Genomic DNA, 20,652 nt, shown 5'->3' with positions numbered 1-20,652 from the left:
GCTGTGCACCACCAACCACTTTTTTCGCCAAAGTACGCAATGCCAAAGCCAGTCAGGGAATGTCAGCCAGCATGCATGTAGCAACTGCACGTGTGACAGACACATGCAATTAATCTAGGTCCACTTCCCCTCATAGGTGGGGCTGACAACAACAGCAGCGACAGCGACAGGCTGCACATAGACGAGGCACCAGAGGATGCAGAGGAGGTGCCAACAGCCACACATCCTGCACCATCAGGCGCTGCACCGATCCCTGCTGCCAGACCAGCACTATCTGCACCAACACCATCAGGCGCTGCACCATTCCCTGCAGCCAGACCAGCACCATCTGCGCCAGCACCATCAGGCGCTGCACCAATTCCTGCTGCCAGACCAGCACCATCTGCGCCAGTACCATGAGGCGCTGCACCAATCCCTGCTGCCAGACCAGCACCATCTGCGCCAGCACCATCAGGCGCTGCACCATTGTCAACCGCAACACCACCACCAGCGGGACCCTCAACATCTGGTGCTGCTAGTGCGGAGACAGTGCGCACACCCACTGTGGCCAGGCAGCACAGCAGGCATGGCAGGGTTCGCCAGCAGAGCACAGCACGCAGCGGCAGGAGGGGATGGCTGTGCGCGTGCCAGGGCAGAGCATAGAGCGCCGGATGCTGAGCATCCATCAACTGCAGGCACGACGCCAAGGGGCAATGCAACTCCAGCTCCACAACATTGGCCGCAATGTTGCAAATGTGTCGGACAGGATAGAGCGGATGACAACTGCTATGGAGGCGAACACTGCAGCCATCATCTCGCAGCGCAACACTGCCCGCCGCCGCCACCGCCAGCTACTTACGCGGCTATCTGCCTACACGCGCTCGAACTATGTCATTGGTAATGCCACCTCCCAGCTCTCACGTCGGTGCCTAGCTATGCAGCTGCAGCTGGTGCAATGCTGCGAGGATGTGGCGCGAGTCTTGGAGCAGGTCACCAGTGCCGTACTGGCACTTCATCCAACCGGCCCAGCCAATGGTGGTGGGGACGACACTAGTGAGGGGATCTCCAGTGTCAGCAGCCTGTCTGCCTCACAGGTTGGTGTGCTACGCCGCAGCAGCAGGCCTACTGCTGGTTCACGTGCCGTCCCAGAGGATGAGCCTGAAAGGCGATTGGGTGCCGTGCGCCGGAGGCGCACTTGACTTTACTGTCCTTTGGCAGGGACATGCTGATGATAGAAGCATGTCCTGTGTATGATTTAGAGGAGTATGGCACAATACTGCTCACATGTTAAGAATTGCAAAAAGTCATTATTATTGTGACTTCAACAATAATATTTATTCTAGCATTGTACATCCGCCTCCTGTCATTATTTCCATTGGCATGCATTTGTGAATTGTGGGGTGAGGGGAGTGGGTGCACTAGAAACTGTTCATTGTGATGTGGTTGCGGCGTCTGTGTCCTTCAGCTGGATTCTCCCCGCGTGCTTGACGCACATGTGCAGGTGGCCGGTCGTCCCCTTCCGACTCACTGCCAGAGATCTCTACAGGTATCCGGCGCTTGGTAGCAATGTTGTGTAGTATTGCACACACAGCCACAATGCGGCAGCACACATCAGGACTGTAGTACATGGCCCCACCAGTCTTGTGCAGTATGCGGAATCTGCTCTTTAGTAGCCCAAATGTCCTCTCCATGCCATTCCTTGTGCGTATGTGTGCTACATTGTAACGCCGTTGCTGTGGTGTAGCAGGATTGAGGTATGGGGTGAGGAGGTATTCACGGAGGGCGTAGCCACTGTCACCTGCATGAGAGGAGCAGAGGGTGAGTGCCTGTGCAGCGCAGCTACTTCATCACAGTGTAACATTGTGGGCCAAGTGTCCTTACCAAGTAGGTGTCCTTCACCAAAGTCTCCCCTGGCCAGTCGTGTGTGGAGGCCGCTGTGCCGGAATATGAAGGAGTCATGTGTGCTCCCCGGGTACTGTGCCACTATGTCCGTGATGTATGTCTTAGCATTGCACACCATCTGGATGTTGAGGGAGTGGTAGGACTTGCGGTTGCGGTACATATACTCCGTTTCAGCTGGTGGGCAGATGGCGATGTGGTTACAGTCAATGCATCCTATCACATGTGGGAAATGCGCAACATTGTAGAATTGATGCTTGGTCTCATCCAACTCCTGTTGGCTGGTGGAAAATTTGATGTGGTGGTGTAGCTGGGTCAGCATTGCATTTAGGAAACTCTTCAGGCAGCGGGACATGGTGGGCTGGGATATCCCCCCTGCAACAGCAACTATCCCCTGGAAGCTCCCGGAGGCCAGAAGGTGCAGGCTGCACAATACCTGGACATGTGTGGGCACGGCATTGGTCCGCCTTGTTGGGTGCTGCATCAGGGGGTCAAGGTCCTGAATTAGCTTGATGATCATTGCCCCATTCAGGCGGTACTTTCCGTATATTTGCTCTCTGGTTTGGCCCAGCAGGGTGACCCGCTGGCGGAATATCCTCTCCTGGATCCTACGTCTCCTCCGTGCTGCTCGCTGTAGCCTTCGCCGCCTGACCACCATGTAGGGTCCTGACATTGCGAGACTCCTAATGCTGCTGCTGCATCTCCTGAAGTGTGTTTGGTCAGGCCAGCACCTGTTCCTGATTTTCAAAAAAAATTTCATAGGCTTTGATGGTTACCACCTGCTTTGGGTTGCCCTTAAAATGCGCCTCGCAATTTGCGATTTACGTGTTTTTCGCAATTAGCGATTTTTCTTGAATAGCGATTGCGATTATATTGGGATTTCGCAATATTTTTCGCTGTATCCGTGGTTCCTCGCAATTTCCGATTCGCAAATGGGCTACTGCCGGGATTCTGCGAATAATTTTGCGTATTCGTTATTCTGTGTTTGCGAATTCGCTATTTTCTTCATGAATACCGATTTTGACTATTGCGCTCGCATTAGCTTTTTCGCAGCTATTGCGATCGCAATTTCGGTTCATGAATCAGGCCGTATATCTGCTCGGAATTGCTAAAGATAAAAACACATTTTTTGTCAATGTAACTGAAAGAATATGAACAGTCTTCTAGAGTTAAAGGCATAACAAGTCATCACAGCATCTGAAAAGGTGAAACCCAAAGAAATAAATAAAAAAAATAGCAAGTAGCAAACATTAAAGTAATCAAATCTATATATGACTACACACTGTTGAAAACATGCAGACATATTTTAAAGATTTTTGTACCTGGGTGACTAATTGAGCAAACTGAATTTTCTATACTTTTGCATCTTTTACACAATTAGACCTTGGCAAGTGTGCAATATTTTATTCATTGATTTATTTATTTTGCAACCAAAGGCAATATGAAAATAACAAGATGGAAAAAATGTAAAACTAAAGAAGCTACTCTGTTGCCCAGGCACAACAGCATTGGCACTCAAATGAATTCCCTTTGAGAAAGCTATACACTCGTGATTAGGAAAATAGCCTTATTCACAGTGCGAGACAGCCAATGGATAAAGTGGGTTTTCCCATTGTCCCGTGCAGTAGTCGGCAGGAGTAATGTGAATGACATCTTGACAGACCAAAACATGAAATTCACTGGCTGAAAGCACCTGTATGTATGTATGTATGTATGTATGTATGCTTTTTTATTGGCCATCGTTTTTAAACATGAGGCTGGCGAGACAGCTAAAACTGCCTGTAGACCAGAGCTAAAATTCAACCAATACAGTTTTCATTGTATAATAGGAATGATTCAACTCCATTTGTCAGATGAGCAGCATACATAAGTGAAAAATTGTTTGGTTCTTTCTTTTACTTAAGGCAATAGATTAATATGGGTAAATGTTAGTTAAATGCATAAGTGAAATATGTGTCAAATATATTTTGTATTCATTTCACAATCTAGTGCCTCCATTTTCTTGTCTGATGTTGCCAGGACTTATACTAATAACAAATGCACATAGAGTTTGGGTCAGTTATTTTTGCCGTTAGCTTCTTTGGATTTGCACCTTCCATCCGTCATTTGTTTCAAGTGTATTCAGATTTTGGAGCTGTATAAAGAATTTTGTGAAGGTTTATATTTTTTGTGTTGTCATTTTACAATGTTGATTAGTCAACAATGTAGTCCCTCACTAGGCTACAAGCTGATCTTTGCAATCCTGCTCTCTTCATAAAGTAGCATTAAGTTGTGTGATATATGCACCGAACTACCATTCCAACAACTCCTGCGGCAGCTGTCTATTCGGTCAAGCCAGTGGAGGTAGAATGATGGTAGGAATGGCAAGTTGCATGCTCCCGTTGCTACTGCTTCGCATGAGTGCACCATGTAGGCCCATTTCTGCTCCAGTATGGAGAGCAGACATTCTAAACTTACATATGTCTTTGCAGTTAATTAGAGATGGGATTGTGGGATTCCCTCTCTGGCCATCTGTAGCTCTCTCTTTCTGTCTCTGTCTCTCCCTAAATGCAAGTATATAATAATCCACATACTCACACTGCATGCAAGGTGTCTATCTTGCACATCATTGAAGTGTACTGTAGTATGAAGAGTTGCCTCTGATAGCGCGGACTTGACCCTAAAAATGATCTCAAAACATTGTTTTAGTACTATCCCCTGCAGTGTTAAGCCCCGTTTTTGGGGCTAAATCATTCTTCTTTCTCTTGATGCATCTTGAAATGTTGTATTAGGAGTCAAGGAGAAAATCAGACATCACAAACTTAGATTTCATTAACAGCTTTGAGTTCAGTCAATGATGAGAGTTGTGATAATTTTATAAAACCTTTATTCTCATTAAGAGATAGTAGTTTATTTTGTCTTTATTTCAGTTAGTCCATAAATCAAGTGCGTTTACAGAAATCTCATCAAAAGCACATCAAAAATATAGCGCATTATGCGATTTCCATAAAGAAATTCTTTTCTAAGATCAGGATCAGAATTTTAGATTTGTAGAACCCATGAAGAGTATAAGTTCAAACGAAAAGAGTGAGATCAGAGAAGCATAAAGCTTCAATGTCAAATTAGAACAGAACCTCCCATAAAGAGTAGTTCATAGGACTCAGCCATGTTTCAATACATCCAAGCAAATCAGCATACAGTTGCAGTAGCAAACTGTTGAAAATCAAATAGCAAAATGAGGTAAAAGGGAAAACAGTATATCGTCAGGGACTTGGGATGGAATGTAAGAACACACACTGATATAATAGTCAGAAAAGAATATTAAAACATTGTATCAGGCTTCTTCTTCCATGAGCCAATAGGATGGCAGCATTCTTTGGTAAAAAAAGGTTTGCCTATTCCGTTCCCCCGAAAATACATGTGGCTTGTACACCTCATCACAAAGTTAGCTACAGTTAGTTTTGCATAGTTAAATTCTGGAAACATTGGACTTGGTTCCCATATGCCTTAAAACACAGATGACCTTCTACATCTCAAATTGTTTCACAACGAGAACAATGAACTATTAACTAAAAAGCAAAATCTGTGTTAGGTAATGCATTCCTTTTAGTACGAAGCAAGCATTATTGTTTAAAATGCACAAATGTTTCTAGTTCATGACAATTGAGAATAAAAATGTTGCTTATAAAGTAATACATTTGTTAAACTAGAATATTCTGAAGTTATGACAATCATTTCTAAGCATGCCAATGTAAAGTCAAGCTTCTAATTCACGTTGTGCACATTTCATCAATAATAGGTTTGATTCTAGTTAAGGAAAATTGCTTCATAGCTTTTCTAAGGACTACTCAGGTAGGTATGACTGCCTATTGCAAATCAGCATATTTCAAATACGTGTCTTTTCTGCATTACGTTTTATATTTATCAATGCACATTAAACCACTAGATTAATTATTTTCCATATTAATTAATTAGCTGTCCCAATTACCCCACATGATGGTTACCTTAACCATCACACTATCAAGGTTTCACATGTGAGTTCTATTCAAAAGGCACTTTCATCTTCTGTTGAATCCCTTCTCTTTCTTTTTAACGTTTGAAATTTCAATGACTTCCTATAGTCATCATTCATGATTTAATTTAATGTTAAACCATTTTTAAATCTTGTATTCATTTCTTTTTTCATTTTCTTGTGTAAGAAATATCTACAGCCTTTTACTAAAACAAATAGGTATAACAAACAAAGGCCTAGTTTGGTACTAGTATAAGTATAGCCTTCAAAATACCTCCTCCTGCTATCGCAATCCAATTTATAATTGTGTGAATTCCTTTCCCAACGTTTTCTAGAACACTAGACTCGCAGGGGCATGGCTCGGGCGGTCTCCTGACTGCCCTATTATGAGTTGGGCAGTGGGACTGCCACAGCCCTGCTGCAGCCGCCAAGTAATGGCTGTTCCCTGGCAGTATTGCGGCAGTCAGTAGGTCGCAATATGCTTGGCAAGCATATTACAAGTTTCCTCTGCGCCAGCGGTGTCATGGAGGTTCCTCCTCCATAAACTCTGTGGAGAAGAGGGAACAAAGGGACCCTGTAAGGCCCCCTGTGCCTCATCCGCTTGGGGATGCACACAGGGAGGGCACAACATGGGCCCACTTGTGTGCATGCACCCTAGTTCCTGCACAGTATGGAGTGTTCATACCATGCCATGCAGAAACAGTTTTTGGTGTTCCCATTGCGATGGCCATTTTTAGAGGCACAACTGGGGCTATGTCAAAAACTAACCAGGCAAACAAGAGGAAACTGCTAATCTGCTGGGCGGTCTGACCACGACTTTGGCGCTGCAGTGGTGGGATAGACACGGCATCGCACCGCCAAAGTTGTAATTGGGCCCTCAGTGTTACCAACACTTGCAATTCAGCTTTCAAGTCTAAAATGACCTTTGGAAAATTCTCTATTTTTTTACTCTCATCAAGTATGTATGAACAACAATGGGTTCATTTAAGCATTTTGCAGATTCAGCCTTTTTTTGTTTAGTAAAAAGTATAATGCTAACCGATCCTGCAAAACAATTGAACGTATGGCAATCAACTCAGTCTTTATTACTATCAGAGCTCCAGAAGTACTAGTTGCTAGCTTGTTGACAACAGTTACGTTTTCTAATCTTTTTGTCATTTAGAATGACTCCTACAGGTAAAATGATTTCTCCAAATATATCTCCCACACATTGAGCTTCCTTCTCTGCAGTACAAGTGTGTCTGTGTGCTGGCGATATTGTTAATACATCTATACTATTCACATGGCACATTTTAGAAAATAGCACCCCTAAATTAAAGATTCCCTCCGAGTTAGCAGGTAACACAAAATAGGCTTTCTGGCCACAAAGAAAAGAAACTACTGGAATTGATGATTCCGCTCTCAAAATTTACCATGTCTCTCCCAATAATTCAAATGTCTCTTCACAGCTATTAATTCCCACATGTCTGGTTCATTTTGGTGCCCTTCTGTAAAAGCAAACTTTCCCTTTGTCCTAACTGTCTAATCATAATTTCAGATATACCATTTTCTTTCTAAATTCATCTTTGTCTTTCTTCCAAATATTTTTCAAGACATTACTATGTTTGTCTACGCGTCATGTTAATGTTTCATTCTTCTAATGACATAAGAAAAAGGTTTTCTAATGGTTTCATCAAATAGCTTCAATTAATCTGAGAAGCCTTAACACTATCTATAGGTCTACGTGGCAGGAAATAAGACCAAAATGTGTTCATTTCTTTTCTTTGTACATGTAAATTCATGCTTTCTATCAAATGCCCTCTAGAAAGTTTTAAGTCACAGTTAGAATAGAAATATTAAAAGTGTTCTCATATATATACAAGTGTAGGACTGGCTATTACAAATCAGCACACTTATAATGCATGTCTTTTTGCACATTAAAGTAATCGATTAATTCTTTTCAATGTTAATTAATTAGATTTCGCACATCCTTGAATCAGCCTTGTTTTCTGTGCCCTCTCTGTTCTCCACTTGTCTCCTTCTGCCACCTTCCCTCTATCTATGGCTGTTGTGCTCCTAGCTCACAGGCAGGAACTGAACTCTTGCATTGTCCTGTCTTCTTTAATGCCTTTTTTCTCCTGTTCTCTTCTCAGTATCTGTGTCGTTCTTCATAAAAGGTGTGAATGTTCAGGCACAAATGCCATGATGCCATTCATTAAGCCCTATTTTTACCACAAGGTACATAAGTTGAGGATGTATAGGTTTACCATAACTGTTTTCAAGCAGCCCACCTTCTGCAGCCACTGGGCCTACTTCAGCAGGTAGAGGCATTCTGTGGCTTCAGAAACCTTGGTATGTGGGGTTTGCTATCATGGGGTTGATTTCGTGCATGTGCATGTGTTTGGCTAGGGCCTAGCAGATAAGTTCATGTAACTTTACCAATGCAAAAGGAACAATTGATGGAAAGAATGCTAAACAATGCAAACATTCACTCCCTGTCACAAAGATCTGGGTTTAATTCATCATTATTTTGTTCACCACATCACCCCATTTTGGACCTAGCAATATGCAGATCAGTCTTGATCCTGTTCCTCATGGGAACAGCACAGCCTGTACTGCTAAGCCAGGTCCTCCCTGAACCAGAAACAAGCATCCTGGGACCGTTTTTGGGGCATCACCCCTCATCAGCCAAGTTAGCTTGAATCCAGTGTGCAGTGAACACAGGACCCCATCCTTCATTTCTTTGTTTCATTTTAGTACTACCGTCCTGCCCCAAATCCGAATATGCCTTGTTATCCCCCAGTCTTTTTCCCCGCAGGGAATTACAACCTGGTCGTTACAACGACCGTTGTAATTCCGCATACCATTACCCAGCAAGTGATTGTTAGGGGGGGGCACTGGATGTTGGAACAGTCTAATTTACTATTCCAACTCCAGTCTGTGCAGACATTAGGGAAGGTGTTGGATTTTAAATCCAACACCTTCTCCCCCCTTCGCAAGATGTTGTTCCGACTTGCGGAGTAATGGTATGCGGTATTATAACTCGGTCGTTGTAAAGACCACGTTATAATTCCCTGCGGGGAAAAAGTTTTGTGGTAAACGTTGTTTACCCCCAAATTCTGGCTCTAGTGCCACCTTGACTCCAAGTCATGTTGTCGCTAGAAGCAATAACATCACTGGGTAGGAAGTTCCTCTCTCAGCTATCCCCTTCGTCTCTGTAATCACTTCACACACCCATATGCCACCACTAGGCCTGCGTTCCTGTCTTCAGCACCATTTTGACTCTTATTCTAGCCCGTCCTTAGAGGATGTCCCATCACTGAGCCCAGCAGTTACTCCAGTACTTTACTAACTACATAGCAAGCCGTTTGCAGCTATTACGGATTTTCCACAGGTACAGGAGGGATGAAAGTTGTGAACAGGACTAAATAAACAACCTAATACGATCCATAGCTAACAAGCAAAAAAAGGATTTGAATTGAATTGCTGAGTCTGAACTCTCTCTTCGGTGTCTTTTGGATTGTTATATTTAACATTGGAACAGCGAGCTGGCAATTTGTGCCCTTCATGATGTGCACTCTAAACCTTCCCTCAACAGTAGACATTAAGGTGATGGAAGCACGCTTCCATCACCTCTTGACCAGACTTGTGAAGTAATAAACTAACAATGCAAGTAGTTCTCCAGAACATTTCTCACATAAAGGACAGCTTTTTAACCGAAGAAAAATATATATTCAGATAGCCTTGTCGATTAATTACCCTGATGTACAGATATCTGTAGAACATGTAGGAAAAGGTTCCAAACCCGACAAGACAGTCCAGTGAGTTGAGCAGCAACTACAGATATCTCAGTGTAGCCTCCAGTTCACAAGTTAGAATACTAGTAAAGTAGTTCATTGGGTTCGTGCACTTTCTGCTTGCATCTTTGTGCATGCTGCAGGTCATAGTTTCTCATGCTGGCAGCTACCAAGTTACATGGAATGAGTACAATGGAACAGAATAATAAGGATAATCGCTGGTAAAACACCAGAGGTTCGGTATCTGTTGCGAATGGCATTAGAAGTACAGCTAACTTTACATGGTGTCTTCAAATTTGATGTGGAATAGCCAATACCTTGTGTTATTAACAAATACATAGAAAGTGAACTTTTGGTCAGGTGCTGCAGCAGATTTGTCAGAAACTTTTTTTGTTCTGGCCACAATTGTGATGGTTTTATGGTGATACTTAGTGGTGACTAATTATACCTGGCAAATCAAGGATATATCACAAGAGTATTTCTTATTTATTTATTTATACAGCGCATCATTCATCTATATGGATATCACGGCGCTACGGACGGCACATTATAAGTGAGGGTGCGGTTCTGAAAGAGGGTCTCCAGGTTACTAAACAGGTCTTGGGAAACAGATGCATTTTTAAAGTTTTCCTGAATACTAGGTAGTCATCGATAAGCCTAAGTTTTAAAAGTAATTCATTCCAGTGATTCGCCGCTAGATGTGAAAAGGAGTGACCTCCAGCCCTGCTTTTCTTGATGCGTTAAGTTTTTGCCCATGCCTGGTGGCATGACCTCAAGTTCCGCCTGGGTGCATAAAAGACGACTCTATCATGAAGAATTCTGGGGCCCAACTGGTGTAGGACTTTGTACGCATGAAGTGTGGAGAAGTGTGGCTCAATGGTTAGAGCAGGCAGACCTTGATGCAGAGTTCTGTCAGGGACCAGGGTTCGATTCCCGCCTCGGCGGGTCTCCGGCTCATTAATTCCCCTGACTGGATATTCTCGCCTCAGTGCCTGTTCTGATCATGGGTCCCACGCTGCAACTCTGGGCAATAGCTTGCTTAGTCTCCACAACGGCCCCAAAAGCGCTGGGATGCCTGGCTGCACCTGGGCGGTGCCCAGGAGTGGACATTTCCCAGGAAAGCCAGGAAGGGTTCCTAAGCGGTATACGGACAGCGCCGGGACACCTCCGGTGGAGGTAGCTGTGCGCTTTACAAATTCCTACATTTACATTTTTTATTTACGCATGGCTTAATAGTTTAAATTTGGCCCTTTGTCGCACAGGGAGCCAGTGGAGTGTCCTCTTGTATTCTGATGCTGAAGTGTATTTGCGTTTGTTGCATACCAGTTTGCCAGCCGCATTCTGGACCATCTGCAGTCGAGTGAACATGTAGTCCGCCATACCCATGAAGAGTGCATTCCCATAGTCTAATTTGCTAATGAGCAGAGCTTGGACGATAGTCTTCCTACACTTGAGAGGAATCCATTGAAATAGTCTTTTTAGCAATTTTAGTGTTGCAAAGCTGTATGGTTAGTGCATTATCAGCAAGAATGCCTATGTTTTTTGCAGCCTGTTTGGGTGCGGGTGCATTGCCCAGTAAAGAGGGCCACCAGGTTGCATTCCAGACTGACTGTGCTCCTTCAAAGAGTAAAATCTCAGATTTTTCTGCATTCGGTTTCAGACAGGGATTGAAATCCAATCCGCCATTTCTGAGAGGCAGTTGGTTAGTCTAATCCTCGTATCTTGAAGCCCATTAACAGCAATCAACAGTTGTGTATCGTCTGCGTAAGAGCAGATACCGACTCTTCATTTTTTGCTGATTTTCTCTAACGATAATACGTAGACATTAAAAAGGGTCAGGCTCAGAGAAGCTCCCTGTGGGACACCATACTTAATGGGTTTTGGGTTTGAGGAAAAAGTGCCTAGTTGTATGGTCTGTGTTCGATTACTTAATAAAGAGCAAAGCCACTGAAGGGCTTTGGAATGTATACCTTTTCCATGAAGTGTTTTCAACAGGAGATTGTGTGAGACAGTGTTGAAAGTCGGCAACAAATCCAACAGGATCAGGTTGGCGGCTTTTCCCTAGTCAATCAGGGATCTGATGTTGCCAAGTACTGCCAAGAGGGTGGTTTCAGTACTGTTATTGGCTTTAAAACCATTTTGGGTTGGGTCCAGCAGCTCATTGGTCTCAAGGCAGTTGGATAGCTGTTTATTTACCAACTTCTCCATTACTTTAGCTAAGTATGGTCGATAGTTGACTGGGTTTTGAACATCAGTGCTCGCTTTTGTTTAGTAGGGAAACCACAGTGGCTTTCTTCCAGATCTCTAGAAATACTGCAGTGTGCATAGATTGGTTAAATGGGTGGGTTACATAAGGGCATATAGTTGATATAATCCGGGAGAAGATAAAATGAGGACATTGATCTAGTGGGGATCTTGATTTAACTTCACCCGTTGCTACTGCAACCTGCTCCTGTGTGAAGGAGTTGAAGTTACAGAGATGAGAATAGACATCAGGGTGAGGATCTAAGGCATCCCAGTGAGTGTCATCTGGTAGATGCTGATCACCGAATGAAGAATAAATCACAGAGATTTTATCGGAAAAAAATCTACTGATTGCCTTGCAGCCCTCCCTTGGGGGGGAGCAGGCTTGTGACAGGCTAGCTGGATTATATTGCTCCTTGACTATTTTGTAGAGGTCTTTTGGTGAGTTGCTGTTATTGTGTATACGTTTTGCAAAGTAGGCTTATTTGGGGTTTTTAATAGCATTGCTGTAGTTCCTCATTTCTGTTTTAAATGACAACCTATCCATGTATTGTTTAGATAGTCTTCACTTATGCTCAAGTGTTTTGCACTTTCATTTGAGTGTTTTGAGATCTGCTGAGTACCATTTTCCAGAATGTCTTTTTCTTTGGGCTTTGCTCCCTAGTCTGGGGTCACATTGGTCCAGCGTGTTGGAAATCTCTGCTTGGAAGCTTTCTGCGCTCACAGCCTGCATGCTAAGCCTGCTTTTGTGATATATAATAGATTTAGCAGTGGCAGGACCTTGAAAACTGTGAGCCTGCTGCAAATAGACATTGCTTGTTTTGCATGTACTGCACATTCTGAGCCAACCCTACCAAATTGGTGGAGGTTTATGTTTCGTGAACTGGTAACCGGAATGGCAAAGTAGTCTAAAACTTGGTAAAAAAAAAACATGTGCATGTCGCATATTGCAGTGAAAGCAATATAATTCCAGCAATAGTCACTGCCACTTTACTAAGCCAAACCCTAGCGCTGGAGGGTGAGCTCATAAGGCAGCTCATCTACGACACATTATAGAGCAAGTCTCTTGTCCTTTACTGGTAACTAGGACATTTCTCTAAAATGGGGTGTTTAAAAAAATGTTGTACCTGAGGATTAGAGCTGCAACATGAATGAAGCCCTTGGAATGTGTATCTCGTGTATTCATGTATGTGTACAACAGAGGGACTGATGATTTTTCTTACCTGAACACTTGGTGTTGTCTTTGTTCCATACGCTCCCCACCATGAGTCATTACTGTAAGCTGAACAAAACCAAATAAACATATTTATTAACATACCCTAAGTGCAATGAAAAGTAAATGGACAGACTGAGGAAGCATAATGTTCGTAATGACTCTCAGACGTTTTCGATTTTTATAAGTTAAAGTCTCATGATCACCCAGCCCCTTAGTTGTTTTGCAGCATGTCTGGTCTGTTAGAACGTTAACAGACATCAAGAGCCCACCTTTGATTACATTTTATCTAATTACATCCCCTACATTTCTGGTATTTACTGATTTCTGTGAATCCTTGTGTTCACTGAATGTTTATATGGGTACAGTGCTTTGGAGCATGGGTCTAGGCCTACTAAACAGAAATAAGTGTATACATGTTAACGCTACTCCTGACATGTGGGGAAGTTACTCCCTTTTCTTCAACAACGTTGCCTACTTTCTTCCTATATATTTATGAAGCACAACGCTGACACCAATACTGCAGGTAAAAGAGGGTGCAAATGTGGTACAAAAAAGCCTAAGAACTACCTACTGAAATGCATGTTCTGGTATCCCGACACAAATGATAATTACACCACATCTCAAACATGTAATTGTTTCTTAATATCTATGTACTTCATATTAGACTCTAGATATTGTCTTGAAATGAAGCCTATTTGTCGTGAATACTTTGATTTATCTAACTTACTGATTTCATCCACTACTTTTATATTATGATGGCAAGACAAGACACTGTAGCATCACTGAATGGAATCTTCTAATTTAACTACCACTACCAGACCACAAATAAGAGTAATAGTTAACTAAGCCGGATTGCCCTGTTTGAGGGAAGACATATAGCTTTTTCGTCCGACATTCAAACAGGTTTTTTTAAAGATCAAAGATGAGATAAAGTATTTTTGCTTGTTTCTTTTTTTCTGGGTGTTCAAATATAGATTCGTACTGATAAACACTCCAAAATAGCTATTTACCTCCTCTTTAGGCCATTTACCTTCTTTTTAGCTATTTACTTTAGCGCTTTCTATAGTCACCTCGTGTGTGTGTTTAGCACGAAGATATGGTTGTGCATCATTTGTATGACTATATATAAAAGAGCTTCTAAATATTAAAACAAGTGTAAAATTTGTTGGGAGAGGTGGGTAGTAACCTTTCCAGTAGTATAACATTGTCTGTAGTATTTGTCAACACAGGTGAGCAAAAATCCCATGTATTGGGGCAATGGACGATCCAAATTCATAGAAACAGTATCTGCATACCTATATTTGTAGATGGATCTTTCTGCATTAGAAAATATATCAGTGAGCAACATTCCCCTACTTGTAAGCGTGGAGTTAGGGGCAGGATTATGTGTGTTCTCAGAAGAAGGGTAATAGGGTAGAGACTTGAAAGTCATTGAACATCAACTAAGTCATAATTGTGAGATTCAAATACCATCCCAATTTTCTTTCCACTTCATCTACACTGGCTTAGGTACTCCCATAAAAGGTTGTAGTAAGTATGTAAACAAGAACAAAAAGTTCCCTAAGCGTCCTCCTAATTGGTGGAGAGAAGGGGAAGGAACTAACCCACAAGGAGAAACAGTCTCCAGTGGTAAACATCACTTACAACAAAACTTTTACAACGCACTACCATTACAACGCGGTCGTTACAACGCAAACTATTACAACACATTGCGCTGGGGGGCGCTCTAGGATAGGGAATAAGTTTAATTTACTATCCAACACCTTCCCTAGTGTCCACGGGGACTGGAGTTGGAATAGTAAATTAAACTATTCACTATCCAGCACCCAAAAGCGCTATGAGTTGTAATGGTATGCGATGTAAAAACCACGTTGTAAAGGCAGGCGTTGTAATAGCCTGCGTTGTAACGTCATACATCCGTCTCCAGTATGGCAAAACTAGAAAACAAAAGGGTTTGATGTCCTAATGCACCTTCCAGTCATTTTAAATTCTGTGAGTTGTCTGTCCTTTGAAAGTCCATGAGACTGAGTGCAGGGCAGGCAAAATCCATAGTGTTTTTATTGAGTATGTTTGCAGGGTTTCGTGAAGTTCCAGAAAGTCGGAAAGTATGCCTGTATCATCAGATCTACTATCTAGGGAACATATGAGAGCCAAAACGTGAATAGGAGGCACGGCAACTCAAGGTGATGCATATATAATAATTTAATTACACTCGCAGAAGTTGAGGGATGTAGAACCAGAACACATTAATATAATGTATAGCTGTACCCATCTCTATGCCAACTTCTTGATGCTATTTCTGCTGCACCATGGTAAATTGGTTATTTATTATGCCTGCTTTTCTTAGAAAACAGTTCTTCCCAAAGAACCGTGCAAGTTTTCTTCCAGTTTAGGAGGCAACTCACAGAGAACTGAGATCAGAGCTAATTATGTCTTAATGTATCCTTTTTAAAAAGTGAACTATACTGAAAATGTTGATATACTGTATTAAATAAATGTAAACGTCTATGTCACTTGGGCTGCTGTGAATTTGAATACTTCTTCACTAAGGCATCTAAAGAGTTCTTGAGGTTAAATTCTGTTTCTTGCAATTATTACATAAGTCAACACGCAGAGCAACCAACAGTCATGCCCACAGCTAGGTCCGTGCTTGAAATTAGGGAGGAACTAATGGGATGAACTAATGGCATGAAAGTAGGATAGGAACGAAGAGAAAGAGCCCAACCAAACCCCTCCATCCCACTCCCCTCTGTACTCACTCGTGGTTTAGCAAGGGAACCGTGAATGTGACCCTGATGGGAGAATAAGGCGAGATTGCATAAATCTCCCTTTGGTAGTGGTTTATGTGACCTCATGTTTTGCATCTGCAGGCGCAGGACCAACAAGTATTTAGGGCAAGTGAGTTAATTGAACTCCGTGGAGAGGAGAGAGATAAAGTAGCTCCAGAGTTCATGATATTCCTCTTAGCTATGCTCTGCAACCAGAGTTAGCTTCTCATGTTTAGGATCCACCACAGCCTAAGATGTCATGTAGTGTATGTTGGCACTGTGGTGTCACCCCAGTGGGAAAGAATGGCCTGATGCGCTGCCCTGAGAGCTAGTATAATCTGCCTCCCTCATTTGGATTTTATTTGATACGTAAGGGAGTTAGGGAGGCCCAGAATTATATAAGCCGGGAAGCGAAGCAGCTATGTGCTCATGTGGATATCAGTGTACTCAAGGATATCCTCCCAGGACCTTGCTAGCTTTGGGCAGGACCTTAGAAGGTGTATCTGTGTGCCAGGCACACCACAGCTGCGCCAGCAAGTCCCTCTGCGGGTGTTTTTTATTTCTGCAAAGTCTGGCAGGGGTATAGCACCAATAAGTGATGATCTTGATGACTGTTTCTGTGCAGACTACATTACGTATGATATGGCCAATAAAAGATCTCGCTACATTCTTTCAGTGTGAGACAGTGCCCCTGATTTGACTCCCAGAAGTCCTCTCTCCCGTGGGACCCAGTGAGTGAAGGATGTAAAGTACAGTTATGAGGCGCTTACCTCCCTCCATCAAATGAGCCTTTTCTTGAATGGGGTAAGGATCCTCTCTGCGCTATTGTGGACAGAGGGCTGCATAATCCAGTGAGAGATTTGGAGTTTGCAGAGACGTTCAGATTCTGGGAGGTCAAAGTCCTCCTTCAAGCGATCAAGCTGGATTAGCCCACACCCATCGAAGAGCTGTCCTACCAATCTACATCCTGCCTGTTGCCAGGCAGCAAAGGCTAAGAGATGGAGACCCAGGGTGAAGTTAGGGTTACCCAGAATGGGGGTCATTGGAGAAGGAAATGTGGTCTGGCCCCCGCCTCTAAAGCCCCACCAAATCCCAGGTTTGAAGAGTAGCCCTCATGATGGGTGAAGAGTAGCGCCCCCAGGCCCTATGTTTGTGTGGTAGTCAGGTAGATTTCCAAATAGGAGTCTCCGCTTTCACATGGTCCATAAAACATCATTGTTTCTCTGGCTGGATTCAGTGCCATTCCACTAGGAAGCCTAGTTGTGGGGCCTGATAATAGCGTGCCAGGTCGGGGACCCCCGGTCCACCCTCCACTGTGGGGTGGTAAGCTAACGTCTTGTGCTTCCAGGGCCGCTTGCCATTCCAAATAAACCAGAGGAGCTCCATTCGTAAACTCTTGAGGATACTTGGCAGGGCTGTGATTAGGAGCCCTTGAAACATGTACAGGTCTCTAGAGAGTACTGTCATTTTCAGGGCAGGGATGCAACCGAGCCAGGAGAGGTCATAATGTATTCCACTGGCTGAGGTCCGCTTTGACCCTACACAGCACGGTACAGTAATTAATCAAGGGCTATCCGCACTCCAAGATAGGAGATGTCAGACTATGACCAGGTCATGGATTTCGGGTAGCCAATTGCACCTGGAGGGCTGGGGAAACTAAGAGACTGAGCGCTTGGAATTTCTGCAGGTTGAATTTAAAACCAGAAGCTTGCTCAAAGAGCTGCAGATCAGTGAGTAAAGCAGGAAGGGAGTGTGAATGGTTGCAGAGGGAGACAAGAACGTCACCATACAAGCTAATGGTGTGCATGCCCCTGCCGAACCGGTCTCCCATAATGTTTGGGTCATCAAGCACTCTCTGCACCATCAGCTCAATGTATAGGGCGAATAATAAGGGGGACATCGATCACCCATGTTGAATCTCCCTGCTAATGGGGAAGGAGTCCAACAGGATGGCATTAACCCTCACGTGCCACCTGCGGTGCACTGCAGCACTGCTTATCCAGCTGCAGAACTGACTCCTAACTCCTCAGGGTAGCGACAAGGAAGGACCAGTGCACCCTTTCAAACGCCTTCTCAGTGTTCATTGCCAGTAGCACTATCTCCTGACGAGAGCGTCTAAAATTGTCCACTAAATGCAGGATTCTCTTGGTGCTTTCCCCGCATTGCCTATGGGGGATAAGCCACTGAGGCGAGCCGTTGGAAGCAACAAGGTAGCCCATTTTTTTTCCTGGCTTCGGAATTACTGCTATGAGTCCCTCAAGCAAAGAGAGCAGGAGGGATTCCATGTCAAAAAAGGAATTGAATAGTCTGGTAAGTATTAGAGCTAAAACCGGATAGAAGGATTTTTAGAACAAGGCAGAAAAGCCATCCGGGTCAAGTGGTTGGAGAGGTGTGGGCAATGGCTGATATGACCTCTTTAATGCAAACTGGCTGGCCTAAAGATTCCATTTGTTTAAGGGTCAATTCTGAAACATGCACACCATGGAGATATGTAAGACTTTCAGTCTCCGTAGAAATCTTCAAAGCAGACCGCTATGTCATTGTCCTCCGTCTCCTCCGTGCCATCCGGTCTACACAGGTCCTTGACCCTGTCGTTTAGCTAGCAGTCTGTGGGCGAGAGTGGTGCCGCATTTGTCTTCCCTTGTGCAAAATTTGTGTTGGAGTCTTAATAGGGCATATTCCGCATGGTCCATGTCAAGTTGACGCAGTTGTGTCCACGTGCCTTCTGGCTGTTCCAGATCATTGAGGCCCAAGTTCTTTGATGAATAGCTTCACATTTTTTGACACCTTCTAATCATATTCTCTTTGCCTTGTGGGTTTTATTGTCTGCAGGGGAGGTTGCAATGAGTTTTACCCTCATCACCACCTTCAATGTCTCCCATAAGGTAGCTATGGATACATCCTCTGTATCATTGGTATTGAGGAATTCTGCCATGGAGCGCGCCAGTTTTTGAACTGTGTCAGGGCAATGGAGTAGTATGTCCAGTCGTCTCCACGGGTTAGTGGGACCCGTAGGTATTCAAGTATGAAGAGTGCGGGCCAGCACAGCATGGTCAGATAGCCTAATGGGCTCAATTGAAATCTCTTGGACTGTATTGCCAGACAACCGAGAAAATGAAGCATAGGTTTTATGGGCAAAGAGTAGTATGTATAGTCCCTGGCATTTGGGCGTGCCTGTCTCCAGAGATCACCTAGTCCTTCTTCTTGCATCCAGCCTCTTCCTTCATTCAAGAGAGCCACTGTGTGGACAAAACGCTCTCCCAATCGGTCTAGGTCATTATTCATGACTAAGTTACGGTCTCCTCCTATAAGGATGGAGTGGTTGGGCGATTCAAGGACATTATATTTCCTGACTATTAAATCACTCCTGGTTTTTATTTGGTGCATATATGCTGGGAACTGTGAATGGGAATCCCCTATCACTTGGACGGCCATTAATCTACCCTGAATTTCAGCCACCTTGGTCAAGAATGTCCCCCTGAAGGAGCGTGAGAATAGGATAGCCACCCTTCCTTTATTTCATGGACTGAAGGGATGTATTGTTGTGGGAGGTAGCAGGATCAAATCCTGTGCCAGTCTTGGGGAATCAGATGGGTTTCTTGTAGGAGGCAGATGTACCCACCTATCTGCTTCAAAGTTGAGAGTACCACCTTTCTTTTAGTGTGGTTAGTAAGCCCTTGTACATTGAGGATAGTTATTTTAATGTTTTGGGGCGTGCAGGTATGGGATCTGTGTGTCACTGTGTCCCAGTAATGTGAGGCAATGGCGGGCACTTGGCCAACAAGCAGGGATGTGGAAACCCATTGAGAGGAATCTGTGGTGCGTTAGGGGTTCTGAATGGCTCAGTAGATAGAGTGAGTAAAATCCCATCTTTCCATTTAAGTAAATCATAAGCCTAGGACAGTCTGAAAAACCAGAAAACAGCAGAGAGGAGAAATATCCGGGTAGCAAGTCCAGGTTTGTGGGCTAATCAGTCCACATCAGGAGTGGCATTCATGGTCCTATGCACCCATACCGCGCCAGAGTTCTGATGCGTTGGAGAATGGCTAGAAGGAAAGCAGAAAGGACCATGAGCCTGTCCGGATCAAGTCAGTCCACCTCAACGCAATCCGAGTCCCGTGAAAGGCTGATGATGATTGCTTGTCACTCCAGGGTCATGGCTGTGGGGTCAGGACGCAGGTTTCGCTGAGTGTTACGGAAAGCAGCACCAACACTGTTCTCATCCGCCAGCAGGACCCCAGGCTTTCCTGGGCTCCATATTGGAGGTGTCATCAAGAAGGAGGTGGTAGCAGGACACAGTGGAGGGAACAGTGTTGGGAACACACTGGAGGCTCTGGTGGCATCTATAGCCTCAATGAGGGAGGAGATAAGAAACGATTTCGTAGTTTCCAAGGCCAACCAAAATGAGATCAGGTCCTCATGTGAGAATCTCGAGAGGAAAGTGGATGGCCTGTATGAAAGAACAGAGTTGTTGGAAGGGGAAGTGGGTCGGCTGAAATCCAGCCTAGGGATTGCTGAGTCTAAAATCCAGTACCTGCGGCGTGAGGGAGAAGCTATGCGGGAGAGGGTGGAATCACTCGAAAACTATTCTCGGAGGAACAATGTTCGACTCTTGAAGATCCCTGAAGGAAAAGAGGGGGGAGATGTCAAGGCATTCGTGGTTAGGATTCTAAAAGACTCCCTGGATCTTGAAGAACCTGCGGAGGAGCTCGAGAAGGACATCCAACGGATCCACCGTGACCCCTTCCGTCTAAACCCTGGTAGAACTAAAGCCAGGAA

The 20,652-nt window shown here is 44.0% G+C and overlaps 1 protein-coding gene across 1 annotated transcript in view; it reads right to left on the bottom strand.

Annotated features, from left to right (window-relative positions):
- SEL1L3 (SEL1L family member 3) overlaps positions 1-20,652 on the bottom strand; it is a 684,155-nt gene that overhangs the window by 504,564 nt on the left and 158,939 nt on the right. The window contains exon 6 of the mRNA XM_078678371.1: positions 13,113-13,171. Within this exon, the coding sequence (XP_078534497.1) occupies positions 13,113-13,171 (59 nt within the window). The remainder of the gene's footprint in view (positions 1-13,112; positions 13,172-20,652) is intronic.

The sequence above is a fragment of the Lissotriton helveticus genome, chromosome 2_2 (assembly GCF_964261635.1).
Source record: "Lissotriton helveticus chromosome 2_2, aLisHel1.1, whole genome shotgun sequence".
Lineage (NCBI taxonomy): Eukaryota > Metazoa > Chordata > Amphibia > Caudata > Salamandridae > Lissotriton > Lissotriton helveticus.
This window is presented reverse-complemented; position numbering and strand designations above follow the sequence as displayed.